This window comes from Myripristis murdjan, chromosome 3, assembly GCF_902150065.1.
Source record: "Myripristis murdjan chromosome 3, fMyrMur1.1, whole genome shotgun sequence".
NCBI classification, from domain to species: domain Eukaryota; kingdom Metazoa; phylum Chordata; class Actinopteri; order Holocentriformes; family Holocentridae; genus Myripristis; species Myripristis murdjan.
Genome location: NC_043982.1, coordinates 42,207,717 through 42,228,324, shown reverse-complemented (window position 1 = coordinate 42,228,324; position 20,608 = coordinate 42,207,717). Strand labels below are relative to the sequence as shown.

The window sequence follows — 20,608 nt, the reverse complement described above, 5'->3', positions numbered from 1 at the left end:
TTTTGCACATCAGAGATTAAAAAAAAAAAAAAAAAACTCCATTCCAGTGCTTGCTGTATTTTGTTTTATTTTCAAAAATAGCTTTTTTCAGTCAGAGATTTGGCATAACAATACGAAAGGAAAAAGTGTCCTAACTGATTTTGACTGTTTTAAATGAACATAAAAACACCTTCAGTATATTCATTAACTCTTCAGCTAAGTCTGTGGTTTGGAGGGCACACTGTGTATTAAACAGTTTGGGTTTTGGTGGTTAGGATCTTCAGCTTGCTCAGGCAAACTTTATGAAGCCTTTACCTTCCACATAAAATAAAAACAAACAAAAAACAAAAACAAGAATCAGGATCAGATATACTTCATATACGTTTTCTTCTAGAGGGGGAAATGGCAACTTTATAGAGGTTATAAATTATAAAGCTTTATTTAGCTTTACATATTGGCGGCGTATGAGATTCCTCGCAGGATAACCAGCCAGTTTTGCTCAGAAAGTTAATTAAACCACAGCGATATGAACTGAATTTCTCAGCCAGACTGAAAATCAGAGGTGGTAAACCTCTACTTCACAGCATTTCAGTGATTCATCCGTGTCTCATACCTGGAGCGGCTGCTTGCATCACACGGAGGCAGAGAGAGACACGCCGCCCCGGGCTAGGAAAAAAAATACCGAGGAAGCAGGCAAGGTGGCCGGGGTGGAGTCTCACACACACACACACACACACACACACACACACACACACACACACACACACACACACACACACACACACACACACACACACACACACAGCCCCGACTCTGCCGCTCTGCCTCCCGCTGCAGTCGCTCTCCGACGGCCTCCTGGAATGAAAACAAGCGACATTTAAACTGACTTGTAACGCCACTCTTTCTTTCTTTCACTCTTTCTCAAGCGACAGAAGACGAAAGAAACAATCAGGTGAGTAACAACAGGAAGTGAATGTGAACTCGCCTCTGGTGGTGTAACTCGCCGGACGAGGGGCCGCCGCGGCGCCGCATCGCCCACACAACAGGACGGCTTTACCGTCCTTTAAACGTGTCGTTACAGCCACAATATCACGATTTAACATTACTACACACGACTGGTTGCTTTTCATGTTTTATGCAGTTCGTTGTCCTCTTTACATTGAAGCACATTGTGTTTTTCACCCGTAATGGTAGCGCTGGTCGTAGCAGCACCGCAGTACAAACCTCAGCGTTACTCAGGCAGTTTGACTGTTAGCTTCGTAAACGATTGAGCTAGGTGCACTTAACGCCTATAATACATCGTTTTTTGTAATGCATTGGGAATAAAAACTGGGATTTGCTTTAGCTGTGTGGGTGGTCTTCAAGAGTAGTAGGATACGGGGGTCCAGGCGGGGATAGAGCTCTCTATCCCCGGCTAGAAAAAGAGGATGGGACGCTAGCTAAACGTAAACTAAAGTAGAAATCACACAGTTCGCTGTTAGCCTGTTTGAGAAATTAGTCATTAAACGACGCGCAGTGATTTGTACGGTGTTAGGCGATAATTAGCGGGTATGACATGAAGAATGCGCAAATTAAATCTGTTATTGCCTACCATTTCTAAGTTAACATGAGCCTAGTAATGAAACTATTCTTTCAAAAGTTATTTCAAGAGAAACACGAGTAACAATTTTAGTTAGCGGATGAATATTTATGAAAATGTATGGAAGTCCGTTCCTGCCGTTAAAAAATGCCTTAAAGAATTTTTTTTTTTTTTTTTTTTTTTTTTTAAAAAAGTCAGTTCAGTTGACTTGGTATCTCAGTATTGTGATTTTTCTTCTCAATAGTTTCTTAATAATTCATAATGTGATTTTTTTTTCTTTGACATTTGTGACTTAAAATATCAAAATTAAGATATTTTACCCTCACATTTAATATCCCAGAATGTGGTTTTTCTACAAATCTGTGACCTAAAGACGCATTGTGACTTTTTTCCCGTAACATTTGTGACTCAAAATTTAGATTTTTTTTCCTCATGCAATTGTGACTTATTATCGCAGCATTCTGCCTTTTTTTTTTTTTTTTTTTTTTTACAAATCTGTGACTTAATGACTAAGGTTTTTCTTTTCACAATTATGCAGTAGTTTATAGGCTATATACATTTATTTGCAAAGGGTGTAACAGCCAGTCAGCCACCTGAAGCTTTCACTGTGCAAGATGGATAATACAAGAAATGACTTTCCTTGTGGTTTCACTGTGGAAGCATGAAGACTAAATCATGAATATGAATGCCAGGAAAAAAACCCTGAAAATTCAAAGATAATACGAAAAAATTGTGAGGAGAAAAAGTCATAATTCTGAAATGTTATAGAGGGGAAAAAATCTCAGTTTCGACATAAAAAAAAATAAAAAATCCATGTGGCATAAGTAGGCTTCTGTACAAATGAGACCCCAAGTGTGTGTTTGCAGGTGATTTTGAACATGACTCAGCCAATCACAGTCGATGACTGGGACCGTAACACTTTTACCTGGGTATTCCCGGATAAAAGCAACTTTGTGGAGGAGAGTAATGGTTCATTTTATCATTATTACATCTCAAAGTGTCTTAAGCAAAGGATCATTTGACTTTAACAGTATTGCGGATGAAAAAAAAAAAACGGTCTTAGCGATGTAAAGAAACAGTTTTGTTCTTTCCCATAAAACATACTTTCTGTACCTTGCAGCCAACAGTATAAAATCATATTCATCCATACAAGTGTGCAGCTGTAATCTAAGAAATTTGCTGAGGGGAAAAAAAAAAAGTTTCTCAAAATGCTGTAGCTGCAGCATGATGGGCTTGTTTTTATTTAGCGAGGGTGTAATATGAGGCCAAACTTACATCCTCATAATGATACACTGAAATGTAGAAGGCGCAGAGAGAGACTCAAGCACAATAATCATCACCACTGCACTGCTCTGGAGGTGTTAATTAGTCTCACACGTTTCTAAGACTGGACTTTAAAACTTCATCTGATAACGCATAGCAACAATGGCAGCTGGTAGATGGAAAAAAAAAACAAAAATCACCCTCTATATAGTTTTTGTAAATGCTAAAAAAAAAAAAAAAGCAGCTGTTCATCCTACCAGGCCTGTAAATCCCTGACCTGCCTCGGCACAGCGGCCATGTCTTTAACACTGAAGATAAGCTCTTTGCATCAACCTTAAATGATGAGTTTTGAGGACGTGTGCCAAGTGTTTGAGCTGCACAGCCTCCTGCTGCAGACAAGACGAGGCAATTAGCTAAGTTGAGTAAGTGTAATTTCCAGCGGTGAGTCTCTCAGACAGGTGTGTGGATTGTCTGGGGTCTGTTTATTTGTCAGCTATCTGGTTTAAAGAGCCCATGAGTGAAGATATCATGTTCCCAAACAAACCAAATCTATCTCGATAGCAGAAGAAAGTCAAACCTGCCCACCAAAGGAACATTTCTCATTGTGTTGTGTTCAACTGTTGACCTTAAAAGTTATGATTCTGTAACACCAGGTACTGTATTATTTCTGGTTCAAAAAGCATCTACTGTGAATTTTGAAAAGCAGAAAATCAAAACAACCTTTATATAAAGTCCATTTTATTTTTCTCAGTTCTTAGTGTGATTTTTTTTTCCCCTAACTCAGACAGACTGAAGGACTCCAGCTTAACTCCATTTTGGGTTTTTTTCCTTCCAGACGCTTCAGTGAACTTGAGTGAACTTTTCAACTTTTCAACACATGCAGGGTTCCCACGGTTATGGAAATCCTGGAAAAGGATTTGAAATTTGATATTGCATTTTCCAAGCACTGGAAAAGTTTTGGAAAATCATAAACTATCTGTAAAAAAATTGGAAAAGTCAGGACAGTTTTAGAGACCCAAAATGATCAGTGAATGTTGTTTATTTGTTATTTATTTATTTTGAGATATACTTACCTCAATCAGGCGGTCAGAATAAACCACTTCCCATTTAAGCCATTGCCACTTTTTCCTGAATCTGAATCCGTATTATTTTGCCCCTGAACAAATACAAATATAGATAGTGGTGCCTTCACACACCAAGACCTTGCACACTGAGTCTGATGTGTTTTATCATTCTGTTCGTTGCAAAATTCGCAATACGAGACAAAAAGAAAACATCAGTTCCATCCAATCCTGAGAGGGAGTCAAGAGCAGCGAGGAGGTTGACAGGCGATCCAAACTGTGCCGAGCGCACACCGGGTGATCGCCACAGAAACTAAACGGGTTCATGTCAGTTTCTTTGGTGATCAGCCTTTCAGCTGGATGTGCAGATCTTCAGGCCACAGCCTCAAAACGCTGCAGCACACAGAGCAGATCCCGGTCAGCAGCTGTCCTGGGATCAGTCTGCTCATCACGCTGTCCTGCAGACCTTCTTGGGACTCCAGTAAATTATTCCATAGATTTATAAAACTTGTTGTGAAAAAACACCGAAGCTCGAACCTGTTCCAAAAACTTTGACGATGGACGAAAGTGTCGAAGTCGGTGTGTAAAGGTGAAGTAAACAAACCCCGGCCTGTCTTTGGCCCCGGGGCTTTAACCCTTTGAAAGCTGGGTGGACGTCAGATTTCTTGTGTTTAAATGCTTGTGAAAGGCGACGCCTCTCACCAGCAGTTAAGCGGGTGCAGTGTGAAAAAGACCTGCAGATACTCAGCATCCTTGTTTTAGATAACGATAAAATTGCTCACAGTACACACAAAAATAGTCTCTGTACCACGCCGTTCACCTTGTCCTTTGACGTGATCGCGATGCCAGAAAAAAGGGCGCCGAGGTAATAATTTGCCAAGTGAAGGAAGGGACGGGAGATGGATGGAGGGTGTGCCTGAAGCTTTTGGGTTTGTTGTGATGAACAGGGCTCCCTCTAGCGATTTAAAAATACATATATATATATAGAGAGAGAGAGAGAGAGAGAGAGTACCTAGTACGTACACACATAAATAGATTATTACCTTTCTTGACTCAGCTGTGCTTTGTCAGCAGGTAAATGATATAACAATGAATTGCCAATTAATCCTTGTTTGTATTTAATTAACAGGAGCCCGGTAAAAAGGGCCCGCTAGAACAGATGGTCAGCAGACAGACAGTCACAGCCCAGACACACACACACACACACACACACCAGCATTAGCATAGCTGTGTGTGGGGGAGTGGGGGGAGCAGACAGGAGCAGGAAAGGGAAAAAGGTTAGTGTTTGATAACCGAGAGGCAGGCAGAGACGGGCGAGTCCGGGCTCGTTTGCCAAGTGATCCAAGAAACCTGCGGGTTAAACAAGAGGTGTCCCACACGGGGAGCAGGGCTCACGCGAGGGCCGCAGAGGTGTGTGTGCTCCTCCACCATGCAGCGTCAAAGTCCTCTGGACAAACTTCAGACTCGCTGGTTTAACACGGAAGTCTGATTGTCTTCTAGATGTGCACCTTTGGAGAAAATCACATGTTTTGAGAAATAAATGTGACTATTTGGCAACCTGATTTAATAAGGACGCACCAGAATCCAAACCTGTATTCAGCAAGTAATGCATTATGGCTTTCTGATTAGTAAATTACCCTTCTGGACATTTTTTTCTTTGGCTTTAGATGATACATACAATATCGTAGGAAAACAGGTTTTCTTGTGTGGGATGACACTGATTTGGCTGTCTTTATCATCCAGTCTTTTATTTTGAAACAGCGTAAACCCAGAAGTCACAAAATAAAGCCCTTTAGCTGATGGAGGTAAAAGACAACAACAGTCACAGTGCACAAATAATGTAATCCAAACAACAATGAACTGGACTAAGTAGAAATCGGTTGCCCAGATGCATGCTGGGAAACTCTCTGGTCACCGACAGAGACAGAAGTCCAACACGTTTTCTCAAAGCGAGATTTCTTTTGATTTGCAGAATGCAGAGTCAGAGTGGGTTTCCTTTAAAACCTATAGAGTTTTAATAAGCAGGAGTTTCACTCAGTTTATATTTCTTTGTGGTTAGAAATCCGACAATTAAAAAAAACAAACCCCAAAACAAATATAATTACAGATGGTGCCTCCACACTTCTACACAGAAGCTTTGTCTTTATCAGCAATGGGAAGATATGATACGGATGTGGTGATATAACTTTGTTGAAATTGTGTCTCATGAAACTGGTGTAAACGACCCTACCAGTCTCCTTTTTTTGTTTTAATTTTTATTAATTTTTTTGAAATCATATTTTCCCTTAATTGTAGTTTCTTTTACTTACTCTGTACTCAGTCTTAGACCTGTTTATAAGTTTGCTATGAATTTTGAAAAATTAACATTAAGAAAAAAAACTTGCAGGTTTGACAGCAGTGTGGTGAAAACTCAAGACTTTAATCTAGACTCATTCACTCTCATGTAAATCCTGTGAGCGTGTTAAAAAACGGCTTTTCATTCTTTTATTTTTTGTTTTTTAACCAAAACTGCATATAAAATTACAAATATGTTATATAATCAAAACAAGGCATGGCTGTGACCCTTAGCTGTCATTCCTTTGATTTATCCGAAATAAAATGCTTATGTCATTGTTATGAGAAGCGGTCACGTGGCCTGCCGGAGCGTTGGATGTTGCTTCCAGGCACCGGGGAAGTGGGTGGCTGTAATTCCCAGCCTTTGGCAGTCTCTCAGCTCCTACTCAGTGCTTAGTCATGGATCCCTCTGCATACACATGTAATAGCCTGGCTTTGGCTCACACTGACTGTGTGCCTACACTGCTTATCTCATATTTACTCCCCCACGGTCTGGATTAGCCCTGTAACTTCTAATTGTGAAAGGCATCTGACAATAAAAGGAAGGTCGGCTCTTATTCTCTCCTCTTAATCCTAAATCCTACATGCCGGCCTACCACCAGCCTGCTTCACAGTCGCTCAGTGGTTTCTGCTCCCATACTGGTAGAGTTGCTGCGTACAGCCGGCCTACCTTTGGTGGAAAGGAGCAAATTTAAAGGGGGATACTGTTCAATTTAAAGCAATACTCCAGTGTTTTGGGCGAAATACCCTTTTCCCAACTCACCCAGTGTTCGATACCATTTTCACCTCTGTACGTCCAACGGTTGAGTCCCTATGGGTAGCATTTCGTGTTAGCTTAGCATAAAGACTTAAAGTCTATAGGAGTCATTAGCCTAGCTCTGTCAAAAAAAAAGCTTACAGCAACTCTTAAGCAACATTTAAGACGTGTATTTCAAATCCACATGATACACTCTGTGAATGAGACAGCTTCAGAGTTGCTGTAAGGTTTATTTCTTCACTTTGATGAAGACAGGCTAACGACTCCCATAGACTTCAAGTCTTTATGCTAAGCTAACAGGAAATGCTACCCATAAGAACCGAACCACTGGACGTACAGAAGTGAAAATGGTATGAACATCTTGTCTCAGTCTGGGTAAGTTGAAACAAGGTTATGTCACCCAAAATGTTGGAATATTCCTTTAACATTTCTTATGCCATGCGTATGGTCTACTGCAATATTTTACATCAGATTTTTTGACAGACTCTCCCTCCCAAACCTGTGATGTTGTCATCAACCAGTAACATCTGCAGTTGTTCCACAGGCACTCAATGGAAAATGCATTTTGTGCACCGACAGAATGAGTTTCTCTGCAGCAGTGGGTTTAATTCTGTTGTACAAATATGTTCTGCACAAAACAATGCACCCGCTTCCACACGGTGTAGCTCAGGGTTTTGCTTCCTGATCACAGGTTCAAGCTCGGTGCATTGACTAGACTGTCTAGGCTGCAGGAATAAGGCATACCAACTGTTAAAAAATGGGGATATTCCACTTCATCAGCACTGAAAGTGACTCCTGTTTTGATATGAAGTTGTCAGAGCTGTCCTGAAATCTCTCTCTCTTTGACAGCATGGGGGCATACGAGGAGAAGAAGGAGACATGTGGAACCATCTGCCTGAAATATCTCCTTTTTACCTTCAACTTTCTGTTCTGGGTAAGTTTTCATTCATGCTGTGATTCAGACTGAAGTCAGCAAAGTGGGGATTTAATACCGAAAACACAAAACAAGAGATTTTTGCTAAATAATTATCATTAATGTGGATATGATGACAGCAGGTTGAGACAAATAATAAAACGGCTAAAACAGTCTAATGAGATCAGAAAACTGCCTTTCTTTACTGTAATACAGTTTTTAAAACCAGGAAAAGACATCACTTATGCCATATCCAATCAAATCCCAGATGATATCTAGTTTCATATCACAATATCCATAAGCTATCGATATATCGCCCAGCCCTAGTTTACAATGTGAATTGCTCACGGCTCTGCTCTCAATAAGATGAGTGTGTAATGAACTTAGTGGAGTTTTTTTTTTTTTAGGAAAGTACTACAGGCAGCTTCTCTCTTTAAAAATAATAAGCCCTCATCTAAAATGATTTGTGGATATGAAAAGCCGGTTTGACTGGTGAGAACTGATTAACTTCTCAGGCAGTTCGTTTGGTTTTTTTAAATCTTGTTTTTACACACAATTCCCAGCCTGTCAAAAACTGTATGTGAATCTGTTGCACTTCAACTTGGATGACATTTAATTTCATTCTTGGTTACATCAATTACTCACTTCAAGTTGTTTAATAACTATTTTAAAGCCATCCAAATGGTTGGGAGCTCGATGCAGATCACTGAAGATAATTGTTTGAAATACACCTCCATTTGCATATCTATTTGTCTATGTCGCATTGGACTGTGTGCATGAACTGACAGTGTTGTCAGTGATTCTCGTGCACGCCAACTCCTCCACTTAAATCCAATTATAGCAGATCAGTTCAAGCTATTGTATTAAAATGAAACGAGCGAAGCGGGCCAACACACAGGCCTAGATCATTTATCAAAAGCACCAACAGCTTAAACTGTGATGGAGCATTTCTTGATCAGCTCAGAGTAATTCAGAAGACAAATCACTGGGTAAAGACGAGCCTGTATTTCATGGTCAAATTGACTAAGTCCATAAAATACAATGCCTCCTCTCACACTGGACACTAATCAAAAAAACTGACTGTGACAAATGTGACTTTTTATGAAGCCTGCAGTAAAAGCTTTTTTTTTTTTTTTTTTTTTTTTTTTTTAAATTCGGGCATCAGCATATTGCCTAGTGCTATTAAAGTTCATAGAAATAAAGCGCAAGTGCTTTTAACAGAAGTTGCATTGAAAGCCCCATTTCGCAAAATTTTCCAGTGACAAAAACTTGGCATTCCAGGGGGAAGGCGCCACAAATAACTGCCTTTTATAATTTGGACATGCCTTCCAGAATAAGAGTTAAGCACCAGCGTGTCAGGAGAGGGGGGGGGGGGACGTCTGCCTCATTCTCACTTCAGTGTGTGAAGTCACACTCTGTCTGTCTGCTGCGTCCATATGTGATAATCATCTGTCTGCCAAACGATCTGATTTGTCTCAAATTGGCTGACAAACAACACCGAGCCTCCTCGATGCCAGATGCCAGAGTTACAACCATATGAACGTTCTGGGACCAAATCAAATCTATCAACCTTGGCCTTGCAGTTATTTCCCCGGGGTTACATTTGTGGAAGAGGCCATTTGTCGTGAAACTGGAAAACGTGAACCTCATGGCTAAATTGTAAAGCATACGGGCCCTCAGGAGCACTAGATCAGTCGGTTTGGAAACGGCATTTCCGCGAAGACTTTTATGATCAGTGCCGCGCTGTGAAGTAACTGCTAATTTCCTGAAAAATACTTAAAATATTTATGAGTTCACACCGCCTGGAATGACAGGAGAAAATGAACAGAAGCTCGGGCTTTTGAGACTGCAGCACTCTCTTCTATCAGAGTGAGAAAAAAAAATTAATAAATGGGCTACAGTAAATCAGACAAACACCATTACATTTTTAATGGGTTTGTCGTACCAAACATGGATTGTGCATAAGTCTGTTTAATTAATGTGTATGTGTTACCTTTTTAATCTGCAGCCAGTGTTTTCTCATGTTATTTGACACTCTGTGTGAGCACATGTGCATCATCACACACAATAGAAACAGTATATACAATCTATTAGACAGTAAGTATAAAGTCTAGACAGTATACTGTAAATAAAGTAATTAAGAGTGAGAGTTAAGTAATGACTAAAAAGGCACAACGCAGAAGCATAATGCTTACATATGCCTGTCCTACATTCTGATCTCTTTAAGCTACCTTACAGAAATAATTAATAAAAAAAAAAAAAAAGTAATAAATAATTCATACTTTTAATCCTCAAAGGCAGCCATATAAAACATTTTTGAAAACCAAAAACAAGTTACATATTCTTAAATTTAGATCAGCATTTTTCCATAGTTTAACCCCAACAACAGAAATATATCACCGTTTAATCCCACTTTTTTCAGCTTTTTGTACGTTAAACTTCAACGTCTCATATCAGATCATATTTGCACTCCTGTCTTGAAAAAAACTCTTTATACACAATCTGGCAGTGACTTTGTTTTAGATCTGGACATAATTTGCATCATTTTATAATATACCAAATCATTAAATTTCACAACAAGATCTGCTGATCTTCCTTGTCTTTCTCATTATTTGTCCTACTTTTGCATGCCAACAGGACAGACAGTCCCAGTCTCTTCTGTCGGGCCAAAAACCTGCTGTTCATTTTACACATTTACAACCCCGGGGCGGACAAACTGCTAAAACTCACTCCTACATTCTCCAGGCCTGTAAAACATTTCTGTCTTTGAATGGATGAATTACTTGCTGTATTTTAAGATACTATCAGGAATTTTAAAAATGTTGGATTTATTCTTCTCCTTGGAAGAGTTTGACTTGAAGATGGAAAATAGGCCTTGAGGAACTTCCAGCTGCCATCATATCTCAAAATACACATCTGTGGTGCTGCGGTGTTTTTCTGAATTTGACAAATATAACCAGCCCCAAAGCTGAGGCAGTACATTTCAGTGAATAAAATGTCCTCAGTGCAGCACATTGCCGTGTAAACAAAGCCATTAGTGGGGCAGCAGTGTTTAGGAAAGGGGGTTGTCATAATGCAGCTATGGGATGGAGCAAATTTGCACTGACACTCCAAATACATAAACAAACACAGAAAAATGCATGCATATCAGCTGCGCTATGCAAGATTTAATACAAATATAAACTCCTCTGCAGGCTAAATCATGTTTAATGGGCCACAGAAAAGAGATGAACGCCCCATTTTTCAGGTATGGTCATTGCAGGAAATCTTTGCTGAGCACGGATACAAAAAATGAAAAAAAACAAAACAAAAAAAAAACAGAACACAAAACTGTCTTCAAACAGCAGAACAGAGAAAGCTGGCCTTGTAATGGATCCACCTGCTGCAAAAGTCTGTTTTCCACCATCTGCACACCCACCGGCCTCTGGCAAGAAGACGTTCAGGTTTGAGGCGTGAGCAGGTCGACCGGGTCACATGTCATCATTTCTGGGTAATGAAGTCCTTCAAACTTTCAGAAAGTTCAAACCATGACCATCTTCTGCCACATGGGGCCGCCAAAGAGTGACTTTACACAGTGCAGCTTTCAAAATGTTTTTACACAGGATTTCCATACGCCACTCATTCAGCGTGGTTATACCGAACAACAGGTAGAGGAACACAGAGCGTCATGTCCAACTCTGCAGTTTCCAAGCCTTTAACTGTGTGTGTTTGTGGACAGTGTGTGTGTGTTTTGTGTGTGTTTTGAAGCATACATGGATGCAAGAGTTAAACTTGTGCTCCATTACTAAAAAAAACAAAAAAACACTGAAATAATGGGTTAAATAGGGAGACAAACCAAATGTTCAGAGGATTAAACATCTCTGTTGTATGTGTATAAAGTGTGCTTGTGTAAGTGTGTATTATAGGCCTGCATCTATATGAGACCTGAGCACTGTGAGTGTGTTTGTGTGTGTCAGTATGCAGCACTTTCTTTGTTGCCGGCGTGGCTCTGTGCGTTTTTAATGCCAGCCGGTCTCTGGGCGTGGCTCCGTCTGTAGCATCTGTAGCCGTCCTCCTCCTCCCCTGTAAATTAAATCTAAATTAGGTGGGCTGCTGGATTGATTCGTTTGGCGCGGTGACAAGTTTTTGTTGCAGCGCTGCACCATCTGCTGACTCGTCACGGAGATATTGTATTGATTTAATCATTCCTCATATTCTGTTTAACCAGCACATGACGGTGAAGAAGATGGAACACACTCTGGTGGTGGTGTGGATCAGAAACAGCCAGCAGTCACATGTTGGACCCCGGCTAGGGCTGGGCCGTCAGTCGAGCTTTATTTTCAAACACGATTTTGGTTTCTGACGGTTATGAAAACAAGATAATTGAGGTAAAATGTTTATTGTGCCAAATTGCATTTCACAACAATGCTCTCGGTTTGACCTGTGTTATAAATCCAGCGCACCCTTTTCTGTGACAGCGGTGTGATTTCACCCCTCCCCAAAAGCCCAAACTCACTCTCAGCCAGGCTTTGGCATGTTTATATTTAAAGTTAAAGGAAATCCATTGTTAAAAATACATTTTTCTTCATTTAGAAAAGTTCAATAGGTGCATGGTGTGTCCAAAGTCAATGAGTGCACTGCAAAAACGCTAAATCTTACCAAGATTACTTGTCTTATTTCAAGTCAAAAATGTCTTATTTCTAGTCAAAATATCTCATTACACTTAAAATAAGACATGATCAACTCAGAAGTAAATTGTTTTTAGACAATTTTCACTTGTTTCAAGTGAAAATTTGCTTGAAACAAGTGAAAATTTGTTTGTTTCATTGGCAAAATTGCCAGTGGAAAAAGTGAAAATTCACTTGAAATAAGTGAAAATTAGCTAGAAACAAGAAACAAATTTTGCCAATGAAACAAGCAAATTTTCACTTGAAACAAGAGACAATTGTCTAAAAACAAGTTACTTCTGAGGTGATCATGTCTTATTTTAATTGTAATGAGATATTTTGACTAGTAATAAGATAGTTTTGACTTGAAATAAGACAAATAATCTTGGTAAGATTTTGAGTTTTTGCAGTGAGATCATGTTAAATAATTGTGATCTCAATATTGACTGAAATAATCGTGATTATGATTTTTGCCGTAATTGAGCAGCCCTAATCCCAGCTGTGATTTTTTATGATGCTGCATTTGATGAGAAGTGTATCATATGTGGTTAAACCAAAACTGAACCTGGGTGTAGTGTGTGTGTGTGTGTGTGTGTTGTCTGGTTCCCTGGGTGTCATCTGAGTCCACATGGTGCTGAAATCTCCTCATTAGCTGCTCTGTGCTCCCCTGGGCTGCTGATTCACAGCACTGGATTTGTGTCTCTCCATTCACTTCCAGAGCAAAACAGCTTTTAAAATAACACTTTTAGTAGAGAAACCAACACTAACAAAGAGGATTATGACAATATAAAAAACAACCAGTTGCAGAACCCCTTTTTTTCATGTAATGGCAATTATTTGTGGAAGTACGAGCTCGTTTCTTCCTGGTGTAAGGTCACAGATGTCACCTGCCGGATCTACTTTCCCAATGAATGAGAAAAGGGACGTTTTATTTCCTCGGAAACTCAGGACAGAGACTTGTTGTTTTATACTGGCATAATCCTCTGTTTGCATTCAGCTAGTATGACGCATCAGATTTCATAGCATATGCTCGCTCTGTAGCATTGGAGTCACGTCTCTCTGAAAACGTTGCAAGACGGCCCGTCCTCTGACTGACAGCTGTGAAAACGCCATCAAGCTTCATCTTTCTCAAGCAGCGACGAGCGAGCATCACTGGCCAGAGCCACTCAGGCCTCAAGCTGTTGGCTGGAGTCGCTTACGTTCTGTGTCCACACACACACACACACACACACACACACACACTTCTCTTTCCAAATTAGTAACCGTAATTTGTGCCTGTATTTGTGCGTTTGACTGTGCATTAACGACCGTCTGTCAGGAGCCGTCCCTGTCCACACACTCCGCCACACACACTGCATAAACCTGGTGCACACTACACGAGTTTCCAATCTTAACCGCTTTAAAAAAAAAACAAAAAAAAACACTGGACATCACACACACAGAATGACAGGTTTAATGGATTTGTAAGATTTTAATTGTAGGAGCGCGCACACACACACACACACCAGACGATTCAGTCAAGATACAGGCTTTAGAGAAACTATTTCTCTCTGCCACACATAACGTAGACCTGAGTTAACGGTTGCATATTAAATGTTTGCAGCTGCTTTGCATCAGCATTTTAACTAACCTGTTATTATCTAAAGCTAAATTTCTGATCAGCTCCTCCTCGTCGGTCCTGTTGTGGTGCGTCTTGCACGAGACATTTAACAAACACTCATACTGTCACTGTAACTCCACCCAGTCTTGTATAAAGTATTTGAAAGCGATACTTGAGTAAAAGTACAAGTATCTAACTAGAAAATGACTTTGGTAGAAGTTAAAGTCACCTTTTAGAATATTACTTGAATAAAAGTCTTAAAGTACCTGACATTTACTGTACTTAAGTATCAAAAGTAATTTTCTGAAATTTTCTGTACTTAAGAATTAGAAGTAGAAGTAAAAGTATTTAAACAAAGTGAGGGGTTAGAATTTTGATAATGAATTTATTGTGGCTTCCTTACAGTAAAAGCAACCTGGGTACAGGAGAAAAAAGCTTCAACTTTTTAACATTACCGTTAAACTTCTGTCACCATCAGCAGCTCTCTCTGTCTCTCAGCCTCCCTGTTTGGACAAACTGAACTTGGCAACTGGCAACAACATAACTGTCACGAGCGCGAGTTATTATTTGAAATTATAAAACGGGTGCTTCCCATCCTTAAATGTGATTGGCTGAGCCGCGTTCCATGCCGTTGTAAAATCAGTGTAACCCGCTGGCAGACCGCAGCACAAAATATCCCTGCGCCACTGTAAACGGACACAGCGTTGCTTAGCAACCAACTACTCTGCGCTCCACTTACTCGTTAGGTTTGTTTCAAGACTTTTGTGAACAAAATGTCAGACTTTGTGGTGGATTTTGATTTGCTGGGTGGCCTGAGCCTGGATGAGTGGTTGGAGGAGCTGCTTGGTGTCTGTTAAAAGACGCTGAATTCACCACCAGCAACAATGTTTTCGCCGGTGTGGTAAAGAAACTCCGCCGAGAAGGACGTGACAAATCCTCCCACCACCAAGCCATAACCGAGGCAGACTGCCAGAAGATGAAGCACTTTCAGGCACCAAGTTCAGACACACCTTGGGGGCGTGTAAAGTCTGGTTTGACGTGCAGCTTCATGGGACGCAGGGCGAACGAGGGCAACCGCAAATTAAATCCAACTCCTTCAGCATTCGCCACGACGAAAATGGCCTAAAATATGTCACCCTGTCTTTCAATTAATGCACAAAAAATCACAAAGATGCTGCTGAAAAAAACACAGAAAGCCTGCGGAGATTCATATATGAGCAGCCGGGTAACCCACTGTGTCCAGTGGCGGAGCTTCTTCTTCGCACTTGGCGGCCGCGGTTGAAACGATAACAAACAGGAATTACGTCACCAACTCAACTTTTATTTTGTAGTAACGAAGACGGTCAAGAGAAATGTATCGCAGTAAAAGTACACATTTTATTTCGGAAATGTAGTGGAGTAAAAGTAAAAGTTGTCAGAAATATAAATAACGAAGTAAAGTACAGATATGTGAAAATTCTACTTAAGTACAGTAACAAAGTATTTGTACTTTGTTACATTACAACACTGATTCCACCATTGTCCTCCTTTTCTACTGTCCACCTGGTTTGGGAAACATCCGGTTGGTGACACTTCCTCTCTCATTGTCTACTGGGGCTTAACAGCTCAGATTTCAGTCACTTTTCCTTTCACACTGCAGGATTCTAGGTGTAAATATCGATATTTAGGATTGGAAATCGGGGAGACTCTGACCTGTTTGGTAACATTAAGATCCCGTCCAAGATTCGACATCAGAACTATAAACTCCTGTGGCAGGGATGCCTCTTTTCTGTCATACTTTATATTAACTTATATTCATTTCAGGCTACTCCATTGTCACTTTAGCCTTGTTCAGACTATCAGCCCAAATCTGATTTTTGGCATATGCAGACTGGAGTCAAATTAATTTTCATGAAGACAGAACAGCAAGAAAACCCGCATGGAATCTGATTTTGTGCAAATCAGATTTAGCCTACAGTTTGAATTGCAATTCAGATCGGATTTTGACAGATACGTCTCTGCCTGACTGCTCGGGCCACTGAAAACATTTTTTTCAGACTCTCCTTAACGTCACTTGCAACATGACACACGGCAGTGGTGTCACATCTGGAGCGCCGGAGGTGAAAAAAACACAGAGCTGGGTGTTAACTGCAGCCTGAAGTATTGCTGTATATCAGTCTCTGATGTTGTCTGCTGCAACAGAGGACTTCTACAACTTGATAAATAGATGGCGAAGACGTGCATTCCCTTTATGCAGCATTCTGGTTTTTTACTTCCACAGCTGAAAAAAAATGCCACCAACAGCTTAACGATGCCTGATCACACAAATTGGACCTCGGCCACTTGCAGCTATTGCAGCGTGCACAGCCAGTCCAAAACACTGAATTTGAGACAAAGAACAAAGCCTTTGAAACAGACATGGGATGCTAAATAAAAATGAACCCCCCCCCCCCCCCCCCGTAATCTGTGGTTTTGTCTCCTGTGAGTCCTAAATAGATACCGGTCTTGTTTCCAACTTTCCATTTGCAGGCGAGTCTCGATCGTCAGTGTGGCTCTAATCGTTTCTTCTTCCAGTTGGCAGGGGGCGTCGTCATGGCAGTGGGTGTTTGGACCTTGGTTGAGAAGAGCGACTACATCAGCCTTCTCTCCTCCAAGACCTACGCCGCCTCCGCCTACATACTGGTCCTGGCTGGAGCCATCGTCATGGTAACCGGCGTGCTGGGCTGCTGTGCCACCTTTAAGGAGCAGAGGAGGCTACTGCGAGTGGTAAGAGATCACGTCAGGGTAGCTGCACGCTGCACGCATGGGAACATACCGGAGTGTGTGTGTAATTGTGGGCGTTTGTGTTGTGCAGTCTGAACGGCGAGCATGCACAATGCCATTTGTTTGCAGCACCAAAATCACCAAGTGCCAAGAGACAGAAAAAAAAATACCTGTTTTGAGACGATAACATTTGAATTCAACAGTTGAATGCGGTCTTTGGTTTCTGCCTGTTCTCACACTTTCTTGTCCCTGCTGGCCAGTGAACGCTCTCTGTTACTGTGAGCGAAGCAAAACAATGGCTCCGTATCAAACCGGCTGCTGATTGCCTACCTGTTATGCAGCTCAACACAAAGCAGCACCGTCTACCGTCTACACTTCTGCAAACGTTTCCTCCTGTTTCTCTGCTGCCGACATGGCAAAGCAGCCTAATGTTAGCGGAACCATAATGTTGCTCCCATGTTGCAACACGTGCAGTAGGCCTGTAAAATGAAGATTAAGACAAAAACACATCTTTTGTAACAAGTGGGCAAGCACTGACAATAGAAAAAGAAACTGCCAAGTCATGAAATGAAAATGTATGCTAATTCATTTGGACACTAAAATGAGTCTTGGCAGGTGAATTTTGCACACTGCACACATCTTTCCGAGGGTGTGGCTGGAATAACTTTTATAGCGCTACATCTGTGTTGTTGGAAGCATCTGATTGCCAGCCACTGAGTGAAAGCAAAATGAACTAAATCTGGATCTTTCATGGGAGCGTGTGTGTCCATGGTTAATTTGGCACATTCTGTACACAGACAGCACCGGCTTGTGCCAGCAGAGACACCTGCACGGCACTGGAAACGGCTGAAAATACAGGCACACACACACACACACACTCACACACAAAACACAGCTCAGGCCCTCATCCAGGCATTTTGACATGGGAAATTTATGCAGGCACACCACTGTAGAGCTCAAATGTTTGTGTTTTATTAGCGATGCCGATTCATGCGTCATCTCTGGCATTACCCGCTTTTCACTGGAGACGATTCCAGAGCGACTGTGGCACGGTCAGATATTTTCAGTTTGGGAGAGGGCAGAGGCCATTATGTTTTCAGTGCCCTGCAGCTGTTCTTTATGTATAGCATTCATCAAATAGCAAACCACTGCCTGGGGACGAGTTTACTGTCTCATAAACAAACTTATGAGGCACTTAATTTCCTTGAGTTTCCCGTGAAGTGCCGTTAAAAGTCAGAGAAATCTTATCTATATTCTTGGTGAATGTTGTGCATATATTGCAACTACTGTCTAGCACCTGAGTGATCAATACATGCTATTTCTGTTAATTCATCAATAGGAAAAAATGAAATATCTTAAATCAGCAGTTCCCTTCAGTAAAACATTATCTTTTTCACTGACACTTACTTTTTAGCACATATACTGAGGTGTAATCCAGCAGCGTCACAGCTGAGGTTGTGCTGCTGCAGGGCTGTGATTTGGATGTGCTGATATTCAGTATAACAGCACAGCCTCTTGTCTGATATTGCGTTTATACAACAGTGTGAGCAACAATGTCTTTCATCAAGTAATGGTAACAAGACACAACAGATTATGATTTAATTTTTAAATTTTTCGGCTCCATCAACACAAGCACTTCCATCAGACACGGGTTTCCTGACCGTGAGCCGGCTTGCCTGTAGGTTTCCGCCGTAGTATCTGCTCACGCTGCCGTCTTGCTCTGAAATCTGCCTGTGAAGCAGCTTCCTGAGCCAAAACCAAAACCACAGCCACAGGGGCAAATGGAAGAAAGTGGCCACTAGTTTCATCCTCTGATCGCCATTCACAGTTTAACTCCATTTGTTTTCAGAAACGTGTCCGTCTTTGTGCCGACGCAGCGTGAAGTTTGATACCATTCCAACACAGGACCCAGGAGTTCATGCAATTAACAATTACTGATCAAAATCAATCAGAGTGATACATAATCATAGATTACTGTAATCCTGTATATCAGCACACCTATCAGGACACCTCTTACCCAATCAGACTGACCTGTTGTATAAAACCAGATAACCACCCACAGTCTTTGTGTGTGTAATGATGTGTTAAAGTTATAGTGAGAAAAGTCATACTAATAATCAACATACATCTCGACAACCCTTTTTTTTCCCCCAAGGAAGTGAGTTACTTTTTCAGCTGTCAGTGATGAGTGCTGAGGAATGTGTGCGATGACCGCCGTCTCCCAGGGCAGCCGGCGTGGGAAGCCGAGTGACATATTTTTGTTTAAGCCCATATCTGTACACAGTATAGTTCCATTGTTGCTTTAAGAAGCAGAGTAGAAGGACAAGAGCAGAGTAGAAGTTACCTGATCTATAAGGTCAGCCCCAAGGCCGGCGCACTACGTTCTGCGCCTGGTGTGCTCAGGAATGCACCGAGCGTCCTGAGGAGTTAAGATCTGGGCGATGAATCACGGCGAAGGAATGAGCGTGTCAGCGGGGAGAGAGATGCTACCGGGAGATTGAGGTCAGGGAAGCACAGGAGGATGTGTGTTGGCATGAGGGAGAAAGACTGGGTTTGTTTGCATGGTGTGTGTGTGTGTGTGTGTGTTTGGCACCTGCTGAGTAAATAAAGGATCAGCAGTGTTTAGAGACTGTCCTCTGATCCAAAAGGTCACAAGTTTGATTCCCAGCAAAGCTCCTCTACGCCTCTCGGCCCGAGCCGTCACCGGGGGGATTGTGTGTGGAAAACGCCCGGCTGTGTTATCTCACTGCAGCATCTGTACGTGCACAGAATTAACAGGATGTACATTCAAAAAAAAAAAAAAAAAAAAAAAAAAAAAACGCCGTGGGTGCTTTTTTTTTTTAATAAGACCATATCGTTTTTTTTTCTTTAATAAGAGCATATCAGATTTACCCTAAGGCTGCTCTGAAGTCTGTAAAAAGTTTGTGTAAGGTCACTAAGACGAAGACGGGGCGAGAGGGGAAAATTCCCCCGTGGGCTCAGGGGCGCGGCGTGTGTCGTCGTCGTCGTGGAGGCAGAGAAGAGGCGACACGGAGAGCGGAGGGGAAAAACCTCTTTCCTTCCAAAATGACCGAGCCAAATGGAAAGCAGTGCTTCCAGACGCTGGAGCCACCTGTGGAGAAACTGACTTCATGTCCTTCAAAGTCTCTCTCTCTCTCTCTCTCTCTCCCGTCTTCACGTCTCCCTCTTTGTCTTTCCGTCTCTCTCTCATCCGCCCTGACACTTGTTGTCTCCCTGCGTTTCTCTCCTTCCCCTCTCTCTCTCTCTCTGCTGCACTTTATTTCTCTCAGGCAACAGGGCTGACAGAGCTGCAGGGCGGAAGCAAAGATTAAAGGCACCGCCGCTTCCTAGTTCATTTATGTCACGCCGAGCCGCTCGCAGTCCGCTTGTTCTGCAACCCGATGAGTCTTTCATGACTTAGTTATGACTCTCCCTCGCCAGCGCCGGGCGTTTATTCAGCCGCACGGCGAGAGTCTGCTCAAACTACCCTCGGGGCTCCAGCAAGGGCACAAGAACTAGACAAAAAGTTGATAACACCGTGTTGTGTCATGAATAATTAAGCGATGTTTTGACAAAGCGGATATTGAATCGCACTCCTGCTCATTTAAATTCATGTTTGGAGAAAAAAAAAAGAAAAAAAGAAGAAGCAAAGCAGCCAGGTTGTTGTTTGTAGAGCTGTGGAATGAAAAATGCACGCTCCCTCTTCCTTAATGTGTTTGTGCCCGTGCCTGCGT

General features: G+C 41.6%; 1 protein-coding gene across 2 annotated transcripts in view; it reads left to right on the top strand.

Moving 5' to 3' along the window:
* Positions 1–716: 716 nt before the first annotated feature.
* The window catches only part of LOC115378294 (CD151 antigen), a 36,182-nt gene continuing 16,290 nt past the window's right edge, over positions 717–20,608 (top strand). Inside the window, exons 1-3 of one of the 2 annotated variants that reach the window (XM_030078506.1) lie at positions 717–931; positions 7,823–7,907; positions 16,686–16,877. In XM_030078506.1, coding sequence (XP_029934366.1) covers positions 7,824–7,907; positions 16,686–16,877 — 276 coding nt within the window. In that variant the 5' untranslated portion in view covers positions 717–931; position 7,823. The remainder of the gene's footprint in view (positions 932–7,822; positions 7,908–16,685; positions 16,878–20,608) is intronic. The other variant, XM_030078498.1, reaches the window with a different exon arrangement.